Here is a 20,490-nt window from a genome sequence, read left to right on the forward strand (position 1 = left end):
CATAACCATAAGCCAGCTCTCAGGTCAGGTCTAGATTTGCAGTCCAGATCCATACTTCCTATACAATCAGAATACTCTCAATCAGAGAATTTAATTCAAAGTGATTCTGGAATGTCCCCAGTCAACTACCGGAAGCAAATGCAGATTCCACTCTTAAAAACCCACCTTTAACCCAGGGCCCAAAGAATTCCAACATACAGAGCTCCAAAAAAAATGAGGAGCTCACAGTGAAACTTAGTAAAGAAATAAGGCACTGAAAATAAGACTTAGCAGAAAAAAACCAATTACATTCACAGACTTCAAACATTAAAGTTATTACAGATTATATATGATCCCATGAATAAAGAAATAAAAGATAAGTTTTAAAAAAGCAAAGAATAAATTTTGAAAAAGGGCCAAAAAAATCTATAGAAAAATATAATAAAATTTAAACTTCAATGAATGGATTAAAAGCAGATTAGACACAGTAAAACAAAAAATGAGTGAACTGGAAGATTAAATCAAAGATATTATCCAAAATTCAGCCTGGAGAGACTAATAGAAATATTGATAGAGCTATTAAGAGACATGGAGAATAGAATGACAAGTTCTAATTGATGTCTAATTGAATTGCAGAAGAAGATACTAGAATGACAAAGAGGCAATATCTGAAAAGGACTGTCCACAGTTGTTGAAAGACACCAATCTTCAGAGCCTAGATGCCAACAGATTTCAAACATGACAAATAAAAAGGAAATTTACACCTTTAAGCATTCTATAAAATATTACAACACAAAAGCAAAATAAGTCTCAAGAACAACCAAGACAAAAAGAGATCACTTAAAAAGGATTTGCATGTAACACAAACAAAACAATTTACAAATTAGATCTGCACAAATACATCAGCCCCTAGCCATCTATGGCTCTTAAAACTAAATCAAATAAAAATTAAAAATCCAGTTCCTCAGTCACACCAGTCACATTTGAAGTACTCAATAGCCACATGTGGCTAGTGAATACTATACTAAATGATGATATATAACATTTCCATCATTACAAAATGTTGTATTAGACAGTGTTTAGACTGACAGCTCACTTTCAGCAGCAATACGAAATTAGAATAATCTTTTCAATGTGCTGAGAGAGAAAAATATATCAGAATTCTATACCCTTTCAAGACCTTTCAATAACCTTTCAAGAACAAGGGTAAAAAATATTTCATACAAGCAAACAAAAAAAATTAGTTAGTAAACTCTACCTAAAGGAAATTTTAAAGGATACACTTTGAACAAGTGGGTGAATTTGTATGAAAGATTTGAGAAGCAATGATTAGCCAAATGATAAAAATATAAGTAAATACAAACATTGTATAAAACAGTAATGTCTAATTTGTTGGAAGAAGGAACATAGACCAGTGTTAACTAAAACATTACAAGACAGTATGAAAACTGGAAGGGGCAATTAGAATTAAGTGTGCTTGGGTCCTTATAGAAGACAGAAATCCAGGGGGACCTGGGTGTCTCAGTTGGTTAAGTGTCTGCCTTCAGCTCAGGTCATGATCCCGGGGTCCTGGGATAGAGCCCCCATCGGGCTCCCTGCTTGGTGGGGAGTCTGCTTCTCCCTCTCCCTCTGCCCCTCCCTGCCCACTCATGCTCACTCTCTCTCTCTTTCTCAGTAAATAAAATCTTAAAAAAAAAAAAAAAAAAAGGAAATCCAGGGGTGCCTGGGTGGCTCAGTTGGTTGGGCGACTGCCTTTGGCTCAGGTCATGATCCTGGAGTCCCGGGATCGATCCTGCATCGGGCTCCCTGCTCAGCAAGGAGTCTGCTTCTCCCTCTGACCCTCCCCCCTCTCATGCTCTATATCTCATTCTCTCTCTCAAATAAAGTAAAAAAAAAAAAAAAAAAAAGAAATCCAAAACCAAGCAAAGAGAGGAGAAAAAGAAACAAAAAAGATAATACAAAGTGGAAGCACATAAAATGATAGAAATAAATTCGTATGTATCCACAGTGATAATAAATGTAAATGAATCAAACTCTCTTGTTAAAGTAGAGATTAACAGAATGGATTAAAGAACATAATCTAGATATAAACTACACGCAGGAGATAAGACTCCAGACATACACAGAAAGATTGAAGGTAAAAAGATAAAAGGAGGGGAGCCTGGCTGACTCAGTCAATAGAGCATGGAACTCTTGATCTCAGGGTTGTGAATTTGAGCCCCAGGTGGGGTGGAGAGATTACTTAAAAATAAAGTTTTAGAAAAAAAAAAAGGTATTAGGCAAATGCTAACTAAAAATAAAGTTAATGTAGATGTAATAAGAACCAACAATTTTTTGTCTTAAAATATAAAAAATGACGATATATAACAAAAGTTCAATTTACTAAGCAACAAATGCTCAAAATACTTTAGGCAAAGATAGGCACGAATACAAAAATAGTAACTAAAAAGATCATCTTTGTGGATTTTAATACATCTCTCTGTAATTGACAGACTACACCAAAACCAAAAAACCCAAAACCTAGAGAAATATCAAAGGAGTATCACATTTAACACTTTTGATCTCACACAAGAGAACACTCTATACAACCAATGGAGAACACACACCTTCTTTGAGCACATGTGAAATAGTTTTGGAAATGAACTACATGCTAAGTCATAAAGCTAGTCTCCATAAGCTTCAAAGACCACATTTTCTGACTACAATGCAATCAAGTTAGAAAACAATAACAAAAATATAAAAACTCCTTATGTGTGAAAATCTAAAACTTTTCTAGAAACTATAAAAATCTACATTACACATCAATATGACTACATCTAAAATAATCGAAAGAAATCACAGAAAACTATATAAAAATGGTTCATTTATTTAAAGAACATATTCACTAGTGACAAAAGTATAAGGAAAGACAATGGAATGATTAACAGAAAATTTACTCTAGTGGTTATCTCTGGGTGGTGAGGGACTGTGTGGGCTGGATGGAGAGAAGATATACTATGGCACTATTAATGTTTCTTGAGCTGAAACTAGAGATCTGGGTGATTATTCAAATTTTTAAAAACTATATATGAGCCTTCTACACTTTTAGATAACAGAATTACAATAAAATTATGGAAAAAATGCAGGGAAGAGGAAAAAGAATTAGGTATAACTGTTAAAATGGAGCTAAAGAGTGACAGGGGTGAACAAGTTGCCACCCACATGCATGATTTCTCTCCAGATTATCTAATGCCACTGCTTGCCTCCTCCATCCCAACTAGTAAAAGTAAAATCTATCCTATTCTGTGATACTTTTAAGAAAGGAGGATTCTCTCACATCCAAGGTCTCCCTTACATCATTCCAAAGATTTACTCCATGGTCTTCTCTCTCTTTCCTCATATAGGTTATACTCCCTACATCGTCCACATTAAATCAATTTTGTAAACATTTGTCCTTATCTTTCTACAACAGGTAAGATATGGTATCAAGAAACAGAGGGTGAGACACTGTTTTACCTGCATGTCACTTTTGGCAGCTTTCACAGCATCAAAGAGATCACTGGGTGGTAGCTCTGAGTCTTTCTGGCCATGACCATGTACCATTTGGGACCCCTTCTTTGGATGTTTTGCTACCTAGTAAGTATAAAGAGATCAGAAATATTTTTAAAACGTCGAAGTGATATTAACAGTCTCATCACTGTCATACAAGTAGGCTTAAGCTGCCAATTTCACAGCAGAATTTGAGTTACTGAGATCTAAAATAACTGATATTTACACTGTGAACTTTATTATTTCTTACTTTTTCTCCTTTTAAAAAGTCCCTTAAGCCCATTCTTTTTCCTCTATTCTTAATACCCTTCTTTTATTCTTTTCTCTTCAAAATTTGCCTTCCTCCTACTTGTCCCTTAACACTCTAAATTTTGCCCTTTCATCAAACATATTACCTGAGCCTTTTCTATATTTTCATTTTGTTTGGGTTTTGGGGTTTTTTGTTTTTGCTGCTTCCCAGACTAGGTTCAAAAGCAAAACGAAACTGATTGACTCACTGGGGTTGTTTTGAGTGGTCGTTTTGCTGCTCTCTTCTTCACGCTGTGTCTCAGGCTATCTTCAAAGTCACTGCCTTCATCAGCTGATAAAGAATCACTATCCCTATGAGAGAGTGTGGTTCTCCTTAGATACACAACCCCAGTCCCTCCATATAAAATAGCAAATAAATTATAATTTCTTTTTCTGTAACTGTAACCCCTTCTCCGTGAGAAAAATATATTCAGATTTTTTTTTTTAAAGAAGAGGTTTACTTTAACAGGGAGTAGAGACAGAATCTTAAAGGAAAACTTTCACTTGAAGAAAGCAGTAAAGATGTAAAATGAAAACTGGAGTGGGTAAAGGACAACCCCTTCCTAATATTCTCTCTGAATAAGAAAATCAAATGAGGGTGCCTGGGTGGCTCAGTCGTTAAGCATCTGCCTTCAGCTCAGGTCATGATCTCAGGGTCCTGGGATCGAGTCCCACATCGGGCTCCCTGCTCCGCGGGAAGCCTGCTTCTCCTTCTCCCACTCACCCTGCTTGTGTTCCCTCTCTCGTTCTCTCTCTGTTGAAAAATAAATAAAATCTTTTAAAAAAAGAAAATAAAAATGATATTCACGGGGCACCTGGGTGGCTCAGTCGTTAAGCGTCTGCCTTCGGCTCAGGTCATGATCCCAGGGTCCTGGGATGGAGCCCCGCATCGGGCTCCCTGCTCTGCGGGAAGCCTGCTTCTCCCTCTCCCAACCCCCCTGCTTGTGTTCCCTCTCTCGCTGTGTCTCTGTCAAATAAATAAATAAAATCTTTAAAAAAAAAAATATTCACTTAAGCAGGGAGAGGGATCACTGCTGTGGAGAAAAATGAGCGTGGCTTGGGAAGTCACACATTACTTATACATAAACTGGAAATTAATATATGCCTAGAGTTAAATTTCACCCCTTGAAACAAGTTCACAAGTGTTATCAATCAGAGTTAAGTTTATAACATAGATAAAATCTGGTCCCAAACAGTAGCACTGAGAGAAAGGTGTCAGAGGAAGCCAATTAAAAAATAACCAGGAGAGGGGTGCCTGGGTGGCTCAGCTGGTTGAGCAGCTGCCTTCGGCTCAGGTCGTCCATCCCAGGGCCCTGGGATCAAGCCCCATGTCGGACTTTGTGCTCAGCGGGGAGCCTGCTTCTCACTCTCCCTCTGCCTGCCTGTCTGCTTACTTGTGATCTCTCTCTGTCAAATAAATGAAATCTTAAAAAAAAAAAAAAAAAAGTTAAAAAAAAATAACCAGGAGAAAAATCAGATCTTGTATGAGGTTATTTTTTTCCTGGAAAAATAAAAAAAGATATTATTATAACCTTCACAAAGTAAGCTCATAGATAAGGATAGACCAATCTGTTTATAAAATCCCTAAATAAAGGAACATCACACACCAACTAACAAGTATATACCATTTGTTAGGAAACAAAGAACTCTTTACTTCTTCCCCCATCTCCCCACTCCCGACAGAGATTATACATGCTGAATATACAAATGTATTCAAGAAAGGTTTGGATGAGCTGGATGATGGATTTAGAAGAAGATGTATTATTTTTGGTGCCTACAACATGCAGGGCAGGAAAGAGAAAAACAAACCCAAAACCAGCCAGCAGAGCTGGAAAGGGTCACTGTTCTGAACCAGTAAGCTTATGTTTTCACAGAGTCACAGGCAGACAGAGGGGAAAGCTACCCGCACTGCTGGAGAAAGCCAGACAACGCAACAAGTTCTCACCAACTCCACTCACCCCTGTGAAGCCTGGTCCGAGTCCCTTTCACCATAGGGCACACTGACCGACGAACTAGAGGATGCAGACATGCCCCTCTGTACACCACCTGCTGCTCTCTGCAGCGGGGAGGACACACTGCTTGGGGAGGAGGAGGACCGCAGAGTAGGCATGCTGGTCCAGCTGCGGAAGAAAAAGAGGAAAAGGCCTCTACCCACACATCTCCGGCCTCAGCTCCAACCATGCCCTTTCTTTACAAGGGGACTGCTCTGCAACTCGGGTCGGGGTGTGGACGCCCCCCCCCCCAAAAAAGGACAAGAGTCGTGCCCTAAGACACCACGGCCCCATGGATGTGGGTTGGGAATCGCTCTCCAGGGCCACAGCAAAACGCACCCCAGAGCCGCTTAAAGCAGGTCCTTCCCTGCAAGCGTCCAAGCGTCGATTGCATGGTGCAAGGGGACCAGCTCGCTCAGGTTACAAATAAAAACCCTCAAAACAAAAAAGGACCCACTCCTTCATTTTCAGGCTGGAGCCTGATTCCACATTGAAGAGAATGGGAAGCGCTTAATGGGGCCGCAGCCGCCATTAGAACAGGGCCAGAAACGCTGAAGAAGTAAAGACAAATTCGCGTTCTTCATTTTTCCAGAAGATGGTATCTCTGACAAAATTCTGGGGTAAGTGGGCTGAAGGGCTTCCTAACCGTTGAAAAGAGTGATTATCAGTCTCTTGGGGGCTGGGGCTTGGGGTTCCTGGCCTTTCTGGAGAAAACCACTGAGGCATGGAGGAGGGCGGTTCCTCTCTCAGGGCTGGGAGTGCGGGGAGAGGGCGTATTCTTGGGTCCAAGAGGAGCCTCACTGTCTGAAACCGGAACAGCGACGTCTGGTTGGGCAGGGATGAGGAAAGATCACTGCCTCGGGTCCCTCGGGGTTCTGCAGTCACCCCAACTCCAGGACAGGCGCCGGCTGCTTCTCTTGCGGTGGTGGAAGAATCCAGAAAAACGCGGGAAGGCACGAGGCACGTTGTGCGCAGGCGCGAGCTCAACGGCCCGTCCCGCTGCTAGTAATTGTCGCGAGGCTTGGGCGTGCGCGAGCTCGTGCTCACCACGTTCCAGTCACGCTGCTCGGGCAGCCTCGTGCGGGCACAAGCTTTCCGGCGTGCCGCCCCTTCACGTGGGCTCGGGCGCGCGGACAGCCTACTTTAGCCCTTCTCCACCCAGGTCCCGCCCCCTCTGCCCCCAATTTCTCCCTCCATTGGCCGGGCTTCGCACTAGACTAGTTGTAGCCCCTTCACTCTGGCTTCTCAACTGCCATAGGCTAGGTTCCACCCAGGCCCCGCCTTTCGAATCGGATAGCCACGCCCCCAAGAAAGGCTACGCCCCTCCCCCACCAGCCTCCTCAGTTCCGCCGAGTCCCGCCCCCCTGCCGAGCTTCCCCACTACATTGGCTTAATTTCTCCCTAGGCCCCGCCCCTGAGGCCCGCTACTTACCATCATTGGCGGGGCCCCGCCTCGGGCCCCGCCCCCTGTCCGGCTCCCGGCTCCCATTGTCTCCGCAGATGCCGCTTGGTCCAGCTATCGTGCTCGGTGTTCAGTTTTCCGAGGTCGCGCTCTTTCTCTGCCCCGCGGAGAGGTCCCGCGGCAGAGAACCGGCTTCCCGAGTTCGGGCCGTTCTTTCCTTCTTAGGACACACTTTGCTGAACCAGGGCGGCAGCAGCTATGTCCGCTCTGCGATCTCTTCTGCTTCTGCTGCTGTCTCTGTGTCCCGGTCCTGGTCCTGGACCCGGGAGCGAGGCAAAGGTCACCCGGAGTTGCGTTGAGACCCGGCAGGTGCTGGGGGCCCGGGGATATAGCTTAAGCCTACTCCCTCCCGCCCTGATCTCAGGTGAGGAGAAAGAGGAAGACTAGAGAATTGGGGGCGAGGGAGGGGGGCGGGGGCGGCTCCTCCCCAGTCCACAATAACTCTCCTCCCTTTCAGAATGACCGTTAAATAATTTTTTCATGCCATAGCCATGCCAATAATATCTCTTCTCCTGAACTTACTTACCAGGATCACAATAAGCCTCCTGTTCACATAATAGGTTTCTTACTCCACCCCCACCCTAGGAATCCTGTTCTAGTAATTAGCACCCCCTCTGTATTTAATTCTTCACAGCTCAATTTGTTCCCATCGCTATTTCTAAGAGCCCCTTCAATGATAACACTTTATTGCTTACCTAGTAACCCCACCCCTCCAAACCCCATTCTTCCCATAGATGCTGTCCTGTAAGTCCTTAGAGGCCTGGAGTGTGGGATGTTGGGGAGGGTCACCTAAGGACACTGATCACTGATTTGGCTCATTACTATTTGATCCCTTAACTAATGCCAGTGGACTCGAGATGGGTGAGGGTACAATAAGGAGGGGATAGGGTCAGGTGGGGATGAGGGAGAGACAATAGAAAAGAGAGCAGACAGGTAGAAAGAAAGGATAGCCCCCTAGACAGACGGAAAAAGGAAAGAATTTCATGATAGCATTCTCCCTCCTTCCATTCTTCTGTGTCTCCTCTGTCCAGGTGAGCACCTCCGGATCTGTCCTCAGGAATACACCTGCTGTTCCAGTGAGATAGAGCAGAGGCTGACTTGGGAGACTGAGACCACCTTCCGAGGCCTGGTGGAGGAGAGCAGCTCATTCCTGGTTCACACACTGGCTTCCTGGCACAGAAAATTTGATGGTGAGGACTGGGGTCCCCAAACCTGGCCTCACACCTCCTCTCTGTGCTCATGACCCCAGCAAACATCCTGCCTTAGCCCCCTTCCACCACCACCCCCAGATTCTCTCCAAGGTCGCCCCCCCCCCCCCAGTATTCTCAGGTCTCTAAGAGTTCCTGAGGCTCTAACTCACTTTTCTCTTGTCCCTCCATCCCCATCTCTTCCTGCCTCCCCCCTTTCAATTTTCCATTCTTCTCTGAACTCACTCCACCTCACACTCCTTTCTCCACATTTGCCACAGACCTTTTTCGGGAGATACTCTTGTCATCTGAGCGCTCTTTGGCCCTGCTCTTCCACCACTCCTTCGGCCGCCTGTATTCCCAGCACGCCCCTGTATTCAGTGGCCTGTTCTCTCGGCTGCGGGACTACTATGAGAGGTCCGGTGAGGGGTTAGATGACGCTTTGGTGGATTTCTGGGCACAGCTCCTGGAGAGATTGTTCCCCCTGCTGCATCCACAGTACACCTTCTCCCCCGACTACCTGTTTTGCCTCACTCGCCTCGCCTCCTCTGCTGATGACTCTCTGAAGCCTTTCGGGGATGCACCCCACCGCCTCCACCTGCAGGTGAGAGGCCCCAAAGCCTGAGCTTCAGCCACCTCTGACCTGGTGACCTCTGAGCTGTGCACCACTCACCCTAACTCCCCTCTCATGCCCCAGTCACCCCTGACCTGGTGATCTCCCCAATCCTGCATGGCAGCCATCTCTGACCTGGTGACCCCTATCTTGAGCCCCAGTCCCCTCTGCCTGACCCCATGCTCTTTGGCCTCCTTTAATTGGGTACCCCCTCATTCTCATTCTGCACCCTAGTTTCATACAAATTCCTGACCCACTCACCTGCTCTTGGCCCCAGACACCTTTCTGCTAATTGCTCCCTAATCCTAATATCTTGACTTCCTGTGGTTCAACTAACCATGAATTAGGCACTTAATAGTTGAGACGGACTTTCATTTACAGTATCTCATTTAACTGTTATAGTAACTTTTTGAGATAGATAGTGGTATCCCTATTTTACAGATAAGAAAACTGAGCCTCCCAGAAGTTAGGGTTTCACAGCCAGTAAGTGGTAGAGGTGTATCTTACATCCAGGTCTTCTGGCTTTAAGTTCAGTGTTTGTTCTGATATGCCATCCTTCTGTCGCCAAGCCCTATAAAACACAAACTCTCCATTTCTTCCCAAACCCAGCTCCCCTTTATCCTTCTAGACTATAACTCCTTTGAATATAGTTCAAGGAATTATATTCCTTGAACCTGCTTCCCTGTACCACCTGACACTCCTAACAACCCCACCATAACTCCACACACCTAACCCCCACTGCTTGTGCCCTTGGTGCAGTCTCTTGTCTCCAGTCTTGACTGAACCATGACTGACCCTATGGTTTCTCTCACCTTCTTTCCCCTACCCCAGATAACCCGGGCCCTGGTGGCTGCCCGGGCCTTTATCCAGGGCCTGGAGACCGGAAGAGATGTGGTCAGCGAAACACTTAAGGTTAGAGGGGGCCTGAGTGTGGGCAGGGCCCAGGGAGGGAGAGGCAGAAGTAAGAAAGGCCCTATGAGGAAGAGTCAGGTGCCAGCTGGAGAGGTCCAGGGCCTTCCCATATCAGCCCTGAGGCCCCAGTATCCAGGGTAAAGCAGGAAGGAGGGGGGCAGGAGTGAAATCTCCCTTGTGTCATGATCCATGACCTCCTCCCATTATCTGACCCTCTTTTGCTCTCTGATGCCCCTTGACCCCTGCAGCCTCTGGTGGTCTGCTCATCTCCATAGCAGCCTGAGATTGAAGTACTGCCTCCACCATCCCCCCCCCCCCCCGCCCGCCATTTCCCACAGGACCCCTCCATGGCTCCCCCTTCCCTGCTTCTGAAGGCCAGATTCCTGCCTTGGCCTTCAAAGCCCTCTCTTCACCACCCATTTTCTCCCTGACCTCCCAGCTTTACCTCCTGCATCCGCAGTCTCTTCACTTCTTAACCACGATGGCCTCTCTCTTCTTGAAACTTTTCTCAGACCGCTCTCCCCACTGCCTCTCTAATTCCATCACCAACCCCCCCCCCAAGAAGGAGGTATCTGTAGCCTGGCCCTTGGGAAACTTCCTTATCAGATCTGTGGCAGTCTTCAGGTCTTACCTGATGCCACATGGGGTCACTAACCCTAGACATTCACATCCAGCTCTCCACAGAGAGCCTGGGGAAGGTGAGGTGGAGTATTTGATTTCTCTCTGTCCAGCACCAAGCTTGGCTGAGTGCCGCCGCTGTGTTTGTGAATGACAAGTCCTGCTGTCTGCCCCCAGGTGCCCCTGTCTGAAGGCTGCAGGCGGGCTGTGATGCGTCTGACTGGCTGCCCCCTTTGTCGGGGCATCCCCTCGCTGCCACCCTGCCGGGGCTTCTGCCTCAATGTGGCCAATGGCTGTCTCCGCAGCCACGGACTGGATCCTGACTGGGGGGCCTATCTGGGTGAGGGGATTCAGGAGGGCCTGGGAGGGCTGTTGGTGTTTGGGATGCCTTGGGGTGGACTGGGGAGGGAGTTTTAAACCTTATGGAGTTGAGAGACTATTCTCATGTGAGTTTCTCCTATCCAACACCTTGTTGCTTCCCTCCAAGACCCAGGTCAGGATTTGTGGGAGCATCACAGTCCCTCATGACACCCTTTCTCTTTCTTCCCCTCCTTCAAGATGGTCTCCTGTTCCTGGCTAAGAAGCTCCAGGGCCCTTTTTCTTTTGAGCTGGCAGCTCAGTCCATTGGGGTGAGGATCTCAGAAGCTTTGATGTATCTGCAGGAAAACAGTGTGGCAGTGTCAGCCCAGGTACAGGGGCCATGAGAAGGGTGGGAGTGTCAGCCTGAGGAGGGGGAAAGACAGTGCAGGGAGGGTGTTGGGGTACAGGAGAGAGATGAGTGGAGCTGAGGGTCTGGAGTGGTGGGACAGTGTGGGGTGTCAGGGAGACTGGGGTGTTGGAGTGGGGACACTGTGTGGTTCTCATCGCAGGATGACTAGGGGGATCCTCTTCCTTGTGCCTTAGGTGTTTCAGCAATGTGGGAACCCCCAACGGGTACAAGGCCGCACCCGCCGAGCCCCAGCCCCCCGGGAAGAGGTGGGACGCCTCTGGACCTCGACAGGAGCGGTGGGGGCAGCAGGGGTGCCAGGGACGGAGGAGAGGCCCACGACGCCTGGGAGCACCAGCCTGAACCGCCTGGTGAGTGGGGGGCAGAGAGGGGGCGGCAGCGGGGGTGGGGGGGGAGGCGGAGGCGGGTAGTGGGGGGCGCGTGCTCCAGCCCAGCCGCGCTCTCTGCTCGCCCAGGTGTGGGAGCTCCGCGAGCGGCTGGGCCGGGTGAGGGGCTTCTGGGCCGGGCTGCCTCTGGCGGTGTGCGGGGACCCCCGCATGGCAGCAGACATCTCGAAGGAGGCGGCGCCCTGCTGGACCGGAGCTGGGCGGGGCCGGTGAGACCGGGCGGCGGCGGGCGGGGCGGGCACGGGGCGGGCGGGGCGGGGCCGGGCGGGAGCCTTCGGGGCTGCTCTGCCCGCAGGTACTTGTCGCCCGTGGTCGGGGTCTCCCCGTCCGAGCAGCTCGACAACCCAGAGCTGGACAAGGAAGACTCGAGCACCGACCTCCAGACGCGGAGGCGGCGGCTGCAGCTCCGGGCAGCGACGACCAGGATGAGGGTGGCCGCGCTGGGACGCGACCTGGAACTGGACGACTGGGGTGAGAACCCCGGGCGCCCCGAGCGCTTCGCCCCTCCCGGCTTTCTGCGATCCGACCCGGCCCCGCCCACTGCCTTCTGAGCCCCTCCCCTCGCATCTTTACTCATTCATTACTTTCCTCCTTTTTTGAACACGCCTTTACTGAAAGCTTACCTCAAAGTTGAGTGGAAGAAGACCCGTGGCAGGGTCTCCATCCTTGAGTTCACGGCCCAGTGGGAAGACACCAAAACACTCTTACAGAACAGTGGGAAGCCTCTTAGATCGAGCAAAAGGGTGTGGGTTGTTGGGGAGGGCTTGCAACCTGGGGGAGGTGGGGAAGCTGGGTGGGGGGCCATTGGGCTGGCTCCCAGGATAGAGTTTGCCGGAGAAGCAAGGCACAGACAGACGTTTGTTTTTTCTCATCATCTGTTTGTCCGTCTCTGTCTCGCATTGTCTCTCCTTCAACACCCCTCTTTCTGTCTGCTTGCTGCTTCTGTGTGCGTCTGTTTTGTCTTTTCCTGTGTATCCTCTCTCCCCATCTCTCTCTCTGTTCTGTCTCTGTCTCATTGTCTCTTTTCTTCTCTCATTCCTACATCTGTCTGACCTCTCCCCTCGCCTTCCTGTCACTCATTTTCTCCCTCTTCCCAATCTTCATCTATCCACCTGTGTCTCTCTCCCATCTCTTCTGTTTTTATTTTTTAAAGATATTTATTTATTTATTTGAGAGAGTGAGAGAGAGAGCAGAATGAGCGAGAGCACAGTGGGAGGGGGGAGAGGCAGAGGGAGAGGGAGAATCAGGCTCCCCGCTGAGGAGGGAGCCGATGCGGGGCTCGATGCGGGGCTCGATGTGGGGCTCGATGCGGGGCTCCATCCCAGGACCCTGAGCCGAAGGCAGACACTTAACCACCTGAGCCACCCACAGGCCCCATCTCCTTTCTGTTTTGAATCTTAAAGTCTCTTGTCTCTCTCCCCGCTCCCCCTCTCACTGTGTCTGTCTCCCACTGCCTCTCTTTCTCAACCCTGTCTCTGATCCTTTCCTTCCTGCAGATGAAGACGCCAGTGGTTCTGGAGAGGGACAGCACCATGCAGATGACTGGATGGCTGGGGCAGCAGCTGTGGCCCCCCCAGCCAGGCTGCCTCGCCCTCCTCGAAGGGATGTTAGTGGGGGCAAGGGAGGAGGTGTCCTTGTCCGCCACAACCAGGGCAGGAGCAGGACTGGGGGGACATCTGTTGGTTTTCACACCCAACCCATCCTCATTCTCTTCCTCTCAGCCCTGGCCCTGATTGGACCAAGATAACAGGGGAGGGGTGCCCTAGCATCAGAAGGGTTCATGGCCCTTCCCCTCCTCCCCCCTGCCCTTCAGCTGGGTCTGGGGAGGAGTTGAAGGGGGATGCAGAGAGGTAGAGAAAGGGACTTTTTGGGTGAATGGCTGGGGCCCCAAATCCAGGAGATTAACATTGGTGGGTTGGGGGTGGGTGGGTGGGTGTTCACAATATTTATTTTTTCATTTACAATCTGGGGAGGAGGGAGCTGGGGGTATTTATTTAGGAAGGAGGTGTACTCACCAACCAAGCCTCTACGTTGGGCCAGTTGTCAGCCCCAACAAGGAAAAAGGGAGGAGTTTTAGAGTTGCCATTGGGGGTGGGGTTTGAAAGAAGCTGGAAGTGGGGAGGGGTGGGGCACCTGGGCTCAAAGGGACAAAGCTGGGTGCCGATAGGGTGCAGGGCAGGGGACTAGGGTATATGAATAAGGTCAAGATCTGTGGGCCTGGTTTCTCTGGAGTTTTCTCAGTATCAACTTCTTAAACTAAAATACCAAAAAGAAAAAAAAGAGCTCATCTCATGATCTCTGTCATCCACATCCTTCACAAGCTTCCACACTTCATGCTTCAGTGTTGGATTCAGTGTTTATTCTACAAATAAACAGCTAACGTATTGAACCCTGTGTGTGACTCTGGACTTGTAGCATCCTTCCCTGAGCCCAGGCTCCTGGCAGAGGCTTCTAACCTCTCTTGGAACCTGCCCCCTGTCATTCTGTTTGGTCAAGTTGTCTACCCTCTGGGTCTGAGCCCCTTCATCTGTATAATGGGGAGAATTGTGGGGACCGGCAAAATTCTTCCTGAACCTGAGGCACCTTTAATATTACCACACCGCTGGCCCCTGCCTTCAGGGTGGGGACCCCTGTTCTCTGTGTGTCAGCTGGGGGCTACCTTGTCAGGTCCTTGACAATGTCTGCTTTCAACTTGTCTGTTATTTTCTCTTTCCTTCTTTCTGTTGCCTGAATGAGTCTTTTGTTTGGCAGAAAGCTAAGAGGAAAAGGTGTAATTGATTCCTAAGTGCGAAAGGAGGGTAGAAGTGCTGTGTTCCAAGGGCGGGCTGGGTGCCCTGACGAAGGAAAGATGCCGGGAGTGAGAGACCCAGAGACGCGATTAAAGCCCAAGCAGCTGCAGGGACTGGCGGGACAAAGGGAGGGAGGGGGAGGAGCCTGGGCGCGGAGCAAGTTTATGGGGAAAGTTGAGCACTGCGCGGAGCCGGGCGGTGGCTGGGGCGGGCGGGAGGGCCAGACCCCGATTTCCCTGCTGCTCCTCAGGTGGCCTGGTGAGTGGGCAAGTGAAGCCAAGGCCGCGGCCGGTGGAGGGACTCTCGAATTTATGGGAGGAGACTTGGGGGGTTCATAGAACCCCGGAGGGGGCCAACAAAGGGCTGGCCACAGACTGAGCAATCACCAAAGCTGGAGGGGCCAGAGGGCTGGAATGGGGCTAATGGGAGGAGACAGAGATGGATGAAAAAGGACTAGAAGTCTGGACACAGGAGGGAGTCCGGTGCAGGGCTGGATCCTGGGGGCTGTGTTGGGGGAGGGATTTGAGGGGTGATGCCAGAGGGGGCGGGTCTCTAGGTAGCAAGTGTGAGTTCTCCTTGCCTGGGGTCATTCCTGGCTTGTCCCAGAAAGGGGCTGTCGGGGCTTTTTGGAGGGGCTGTGGCCCATGGTTGCGGCTGTGATCTGAAGGGGTGAGTCCAGACTCCCAGTTGATTAGGAACCTGGGGCCTGGGAAGGAACTCAGAAGCTCCATGTTTGTATCTTTCGGTATCTTTACGTCGCAGAGGTTTTTTTTCTCTCTCTCCAGCTCCACCCTCTCAATCTCCTCTGGGTGCAGAGGGAGTTGGAAAGCTGGCACGGGGGAGTAGGGGGTGTCCAGGGAGCTGAGCCTCATCAGCAACCCCACGTCTCCCCCAGCTCTTCACACACTGGGGTCTGCCCTGTGCTGAGAGCACTTCGGAAGGGGCGAGAGATGCCTGAGTTTTGACTCGTACTCATGACAAAGTCGTTCCTGTAGTTGACCTCCCTGGGTTCAGTAGCCTGTGCCCTGTCTGACTCCCATTCCCTCCTTATGGATGCCCCTTGTGGCCTCAGAATGGGGCTCTTCATCCCTATCTGTCACAGGCAGAGGAGCTCATGAGGAAGCTAAGGAAGCCAGGGGCCGGCCGATGTCCACCTCAGTGGCACATGAGCGGATGGGTCCTTCTACAGGGTCTTGCCTTTCTCCCCTCCCCTTCTAAACCCCTGAGGCTCAGGTAGAAACTGCAGGTGGGGGCTGGGGAAGCTGACAGGAGTACTTGTGGACCACCAGGAAGATCTGGGTATAGAGAGCACATGCTCCCACCCCCACCCCCCACAGGCTTCCACTCCTGGAATGAGCTGCAGCAGCAGGAGAGAAGGCTCTACCCTCTCCTTAGACTCCCCTCCTTCCCCCCTCATTTCCCTTCTAGACGCTGACAGAGGCAAAAATCTGCTAACTCAGGGGGCAGACTCAACCAGGGCTGCGAGCAGGCCTGGGGGATGACCCCCCGATCTCAAACCAGCGCCTTCCACGGCTGCACGGCTGTCTCAAGCTGTCTCTGCCTCTGTGCCTGGCCCTTGCCCTGTCCCTCGCTAGCATCACCCTTACCTGTGCCACATGGGCCCTCTGTCTCCTACCAGGACCATGCGCCTCTGGGGGCCTCGGAGCCTGGGGGTGGCTCTGGGAGTCTTCATGACCATCGGATTTGCCCTCCAGCTCTGGGGGGGGCCCTTCCACAGAAGGTGAGTTCCCATCTTGTCCCAATGCCTTATAGATGCCCCCCATTTGCTCCACCCCATACCACCTAGGTCTGTGACTCTTGGGGACTCTGAGGAGGTTCCATGTCCTCTGTCCTTGCTCCACAAGATGCCCGCCCACCTGCTGGTGAGGGACAGGAAAATTGCCTTCCCATCTCTCCCCAGGCTACCGGGCCTGCAGCTCCGACAGCCCTTGGCCCCATCCTCGGGATCGGCTGTTTCATCCTGCCTGCCCCGGCAGCGACTTGTGTTCCTGAAGACGCATAAATCTGGGAGCAGCTCTGTGCTGAACCTGCTTCATCGCTACGGGGACCGACACGGGCTGCGCTTTGCCCTCCCTGCCCGCTACCAGTTCGGCTACCCAAGGCTTTTCCAGGCCTCTCAGGTCAAAGGCTACCGCACTCAGGGTAGAGGTACCAAGCCCCCCTTCCACATCCTCTGTCATCACATGAGGTTCAACCTGAAAGAGGTGAGGGGTGTAAGAGGGGATGGGTGGGATTGGAGAGACGTGGGCTTGGGCTTGTGGCCAAGACCACCAGGGGAGGAGGCCCCAGGCCTGGGGGTTCCCAGGTACCCCTTCACCCAAAAATTGGGCATGGGAGCCACAGAGATTCCTGTTCTCCTCTCCTCAGCTGTCCCTTGCCTAGTAGTTTCTGGGAGCCAAAGTCCTGCCTTCTCCCATCTAGAGCTTTCCAGTCTCTTTCCTTGACCAATTTACCCCACTGATATCAGTGCCCTGACAACTCTGATCCCCCAGACTCTCACTCTTCTTGGCCCCTTCTACTGACATTACCAGGGCCCTTGCTCAGCCACTGCCTTCTGACCATCCTCCTCTGCCAGATACGGAGAATCAGCTACATGCCAAGCCCTAGCCTGGTCCTGACCCCCTCCTCCCCGGTTCTAAAGGGGAAGATGTGTGCATGCACTCACGTACTCATCCATACACACCCAGGAACCTGAGAGCTCTTGGGCAAACAAAATCAATGTGCAAATGAAAATATACAGGGAAGGAACTTTTACTGAATACTTACTGTCTGCTGGGTACTAAGCTTACCATCACCTTGCCAGAAAGGCATTATAAATGTCTCCATTACACAGATGAGGTCAGGTTTCAGAGAGGCTAAGTGACTGGCCTCCTTAACAGAAAGCAGCAGAGCTAGGATTTGAACTCAGGTCCATCTGCTCCCAAGTCAAAGGGCCTTCCCTGGCATGTGTGCATGTGTATGTGTGTTTATATTTGGAACTGTGAGGAGAATATTCACCAAAAGAAGCAGGGCTTTCTGGTGAAGTGGCTTTTAAGGAAAGGGTGGACACAACTTTGTAGTAAGAAGAATATCAGGTATTTTAGAGGGAGCAGAATATCAGCAAAGGTGTGGTGGTCCTGGTGGTGGTGGTGGTCCTAGTGTGTGTCTGTGTGTGTATGTGTGTGTGTCCTATTAAGCTGGAGCTGGAGAAAGCAGCTGAGGGTCATGAGTATCATCTAAAGGGCAGTGAGGGGTCACTGCTAGGAGTGAGGTGATGACAATGATCTTTCAGGCAGGTGTCTCTGGTTTTTGACCTTTGACCTTCATTGTCATCACCATTCAGTGAGTACCTACCATGTTCCATGCACTTCCACATTCAAGGTAAGTGTTAACCCAGATTTATAGATGGAGGGACAATGTCTCTGAGAAGTTCAATAACTTGTCTAAAGTTACACAACTGGTAAATGGCTGAACTGGGATTTTATTGCAGGTTCACCTGACGCCACAGACTGTTCTCTGTACTGTTCTTCCCTGCCTTCAAAGAGACACTCAGTTTACAAGCTGTGCTCTGCAGGCATGCCCACATTAGCAGAGCAGATTGGAGGACAACGTGTGAGGGCGTCAGGTTTAGTGATAAGCCATATTCAGAGGCAGAAACCCTTTGGGGAGCCCAGGGACTGGGTCCTGATGTGGATCTGCTGCAGGACCATCCTAGGGTATGGCTCAGTCCAATTCCCACCATCTTTCTTGCTGAGAAGTAGAATCATATGTCCCAGGCCTCAGGGTAGCACCCTACCAAGTTTTCATAGCTCCCCAGTGCCCAGCCCAGGGGTGTCCTTTACTTTCCAAGATGCCTAAGAACCCCAGAAGTACCCTGTCCTTTGGCCATCCTGGGCTTAGCCTGCCTACCTGATACCTATACTTGAGACAGCATTATGGTTGGTCCCTCTCCTCCCTCTTTGCTGCCAGTGACCACTCCCCCCCCACACCCCCACCTGGAGGAGGCCTGAGACTAGTTCCTTTCTTGAAGCTGTGACCAAGAGTCCCAGGGTAGGCACCTAAGAGGTTTTTGTTGGAGAAGTGAAGACAAAGTTTGATTCTTAAAGATTTTACTGACCAAAGCCATACAGAGAGGCCCAAAGAAATTAATGTTCTTGAGTAGCTTCCCATGTTCCAGGTTCCTTCATACCCTTTATCTCGTGTACCTTCATAATCAGTGGGAAGCTACGGTTATCCCCTTTTCAGATGAGCAAATTGAGTCTCAGAGATGTTACGTAACTTGCCCAAGGTGTTAGTGTAGGAAGCTGGGGGTTTCCAGCAAAGCCCAGAAATTTCCAGACGGAGGTTTGAGGAGTCTAGGGGATCCACTGGCAATGGGCTTGCTTAGTTCCTTCCTGGCCCAGTTCTTTCTCCCTATGCCTGTTTTCTCTCCTCTGCAGGTACTTCAGGTCATGCCTTCTGACAGCTTCTTCTTTTCCATTGTCCGAGACCCAGCAGCTCTGGCCCGCTCTGCTTTCTCCTACTATAAATCCACCTCATCAGCCTTCCGCAAGGCGCCATCCTTGGCTGCCTTCCTGGCCAATCCTCGAGCCTTCTACCGACCTGGGGCCCGTGGGGACCACTATGCACGCAACTTGCTCTGGTTTGACTTTGGCCTCCCCTTCCCCCCAGAGATGAAGACCAAGAGAGGTAATATTCACCCACCTAGAGACCCCAGCCTCCCACAGCTGAATGTTTTGCCTTCTGGCACTGGCCCCCGAGCCCACCATCCCCTGGATCCTAATGCTGTCTTCCATCCTGCTCCCATAGTTGCTGGTGGTCACAGCCAGACATCCAGCCCTTCCTCTTTAGATTTGGGATCTTCGTCCTTCATCCAGTGGAGTCTGGCCTGGCTGGACTCTGTCTTTGATCTGGTCTTGGTGGCCGAGTACTTTGATGAGTCATTGGTTCTACTGGCAGATGCCCTGTGCTGGGGTCTAGATGATGTGGTGGGCTTCATGCACAACGCCCAAGCTGGAGGTGAGCAGGGCAGAGGCCCTGTCAGCAATGGTGGACTGACCGCTGAGGACGGGCAGCTGACTGCACGGGCCAGAGCCTGGAACCACCTGGACTGGGCTCTCTATGTTCACTTCAACCACAGTCTGTGGGCACGAATAAATCAATATGGCCAGAGCCGACTGGAGAGTGCCGTGGCAGAGCTCCGGGCTCGCCGAGAGGCCCTGGCTAAACATTGTCTAGAGGGGGGTGAGGCTTTAGACCCCAAATATATCACTGACCGACGGTTCCGCCCTTTCCAGTTTGGGTCAGGTAAGGTTTTGGGCTATGTACTTCGGAGTGGACTGAGCCTCGCAGACCAGGAGGAGTGTGAGCGTCTGGCTACCCCTGAGCTACAGTACAAGGACAAGCTAGATTCCAAGCAGTTTCCTCCAACAGTCTCTCTGCCCCTTAAGACTTCAAGGATACTCTCCCCCTAGGCATCAAACCACTAAGTCTTAGGCTGAAGAGCAGTGAAGCTAGAGGGCACACATGATTGAGTATGGGGGGGCCAGATGCCATTTCTGCTTCCCTCTGAAAGCATGTTTGTGCCCTGGAGGTTGAATGAAACTTTGCACAGATGTGGGGACCAAGTCTTTCAGCCTGTGCAAAGCATTCCAGGCATTCAGCTCCTTGCAGTACCCCCTCCCCGCCCATTTTGCCCCTTCCCCTTTCCAACCCCCTGGCAGGTCCCTATAGCACTCTCAAAGAGCCCCCGGAGGAGCAAATCATGGAGTAAGCCAGAAAAAATTTGGAACGTGTGGGTTGGAATAATGCGTCCATTTCTCTATGAATTATTTGGTTCTGGACTATGCTCATTTCACTATGAAATGTTTGTTCAATAAAGAATTTGAACCTTTGACTTGCTTTGCATCTTCCTGGGAGAAGTGGAGTTGGAGGGGGTTCTTTTAATATTTCTTCTCTAAGAAATCTGTCTTGTAGTCTCTCCTAAACCCTTCTTACTGCAGCCTAACCC

General features: G+C 50.4%; 3 protein-coding genes across 4 annotated transcripts in view; 2 read left to right on the forward strand and 1 right to left on the reverse strand.

Moving 5' to 3' along the window:
- Positions 1 to 7,355, reverse strand: part of STAG3 (STAG3 cohesin complex component) — a 29,677-nt gene extending 22,322 nt beyond the window's left edge. Inside the window, exons 1-5 of the mRNA XM_045875694.3 lie at positions 7,219 to 7,355; positions 6,588 to 6,702; positions 5,754 to 5,915; positions 4,005 to 4,107; positions 3,475 to 3,591 (exon numbers count right to left, since the gene is read on the reverse strand). Of these exons, the coding sequence (XP_045731650.2) occupies positions 3,475 to 3,591; positions 4,005 to 4,107; positions 5,754 to 5,905 (372 nt within the window). The 5' untranslated portion in view covers positions 5,906 to 5,915; positions 6,588 to 6,702; positions 7,219 to 7,355. The remainder of the gene's footprint in view (positions 1 to 3,474; positions 3,592 to 4,004; positions 4,108 to 5,753; positions 5,916 to 6,587; positions 6,703 to 7,218) is intronic.
- A 91-nt stretch (positions 7,356 to 7,446) lies between these two features.
- GPC2 (glypican 2) lies at positions 7,447 to 13,600 on the forward strand. The gene is made up of 10 exons (XM_045872151.3): positions 7,447 to 7,612; positions 8,280 to 8,438; positions 8,717 to 9,039; positions 9,880 to 9,960; positions 10,756 to 10,918; positions 11,137 to 11,267; positions 11,482 to 11,655; positions 11,761 to 11,900; positions 11,987 to 12,162; positions 13,188 to 13,600. The coding sequence occupies exons 1-10, from the start codon at positions 7,447 to 7,449 to the stop codon at positions 13,436 to 13,438; spliced, it is 1,764 nt and encodes a 587-aa protein (XP_045728107.1). The 3' UTR covers positions 13,439 to 13,600.
- Positions 13,601 to 14,642: 1,042 nt separating this feature from the next.
- Positions 14,643 to 20,373, forward strand: GAL3ST4 (galactose-3-O-sulfotransferase 4). Of its 2 annotated transcripts, XM_045875698.3 has the most exons (5): positions 14,643 to 14,738; positions 15,909 to 16,221; positions 16,402 to 16,705; positions 18,920 to 19,169; positions 19,290 to 20,373. In XM_045875698.3, exons 2-5 carry the CDS (start codon positions 16,097 to 16,099, stop codon positions 19,952 to 19,954), a joined length of 1,344 nt encoding a protein of 447 aa, XP_045731654.1. In that variant the 5' UTR covers positions 14,643 to 14,738; positions 15,909 to 16,096; the 3' UTR covers positions 19,955 to 20,373. The 2 variants fall into 2 exon arrangements, with proteins under 2 accessions (XP_045731654.1, XP_045731652.1); XM_045875696.3 differs by having other exon boundaries at positions 18,920 to 20,373.
- Positions 20,374 to 20,490: the final 117 nt, after the last annotated feature.

Source organism: Mirounga angustirostris, unplaced genomic scaffold (genome assembly GCF_029215605.1).
Source record: "Mirounga angustirostris isolate CCGP_5_RB_7025 unplaced genomic scaffold, mMirAng1.0.hap1 SCAF_5, whole genome shotgun sequence".
Taxonomy (NCBI): Eukaryota; Metazoa; Chordata; class Mammalia; order Carnivora; family Phocidae; genus Mirounga; species Mirounga angustirostris.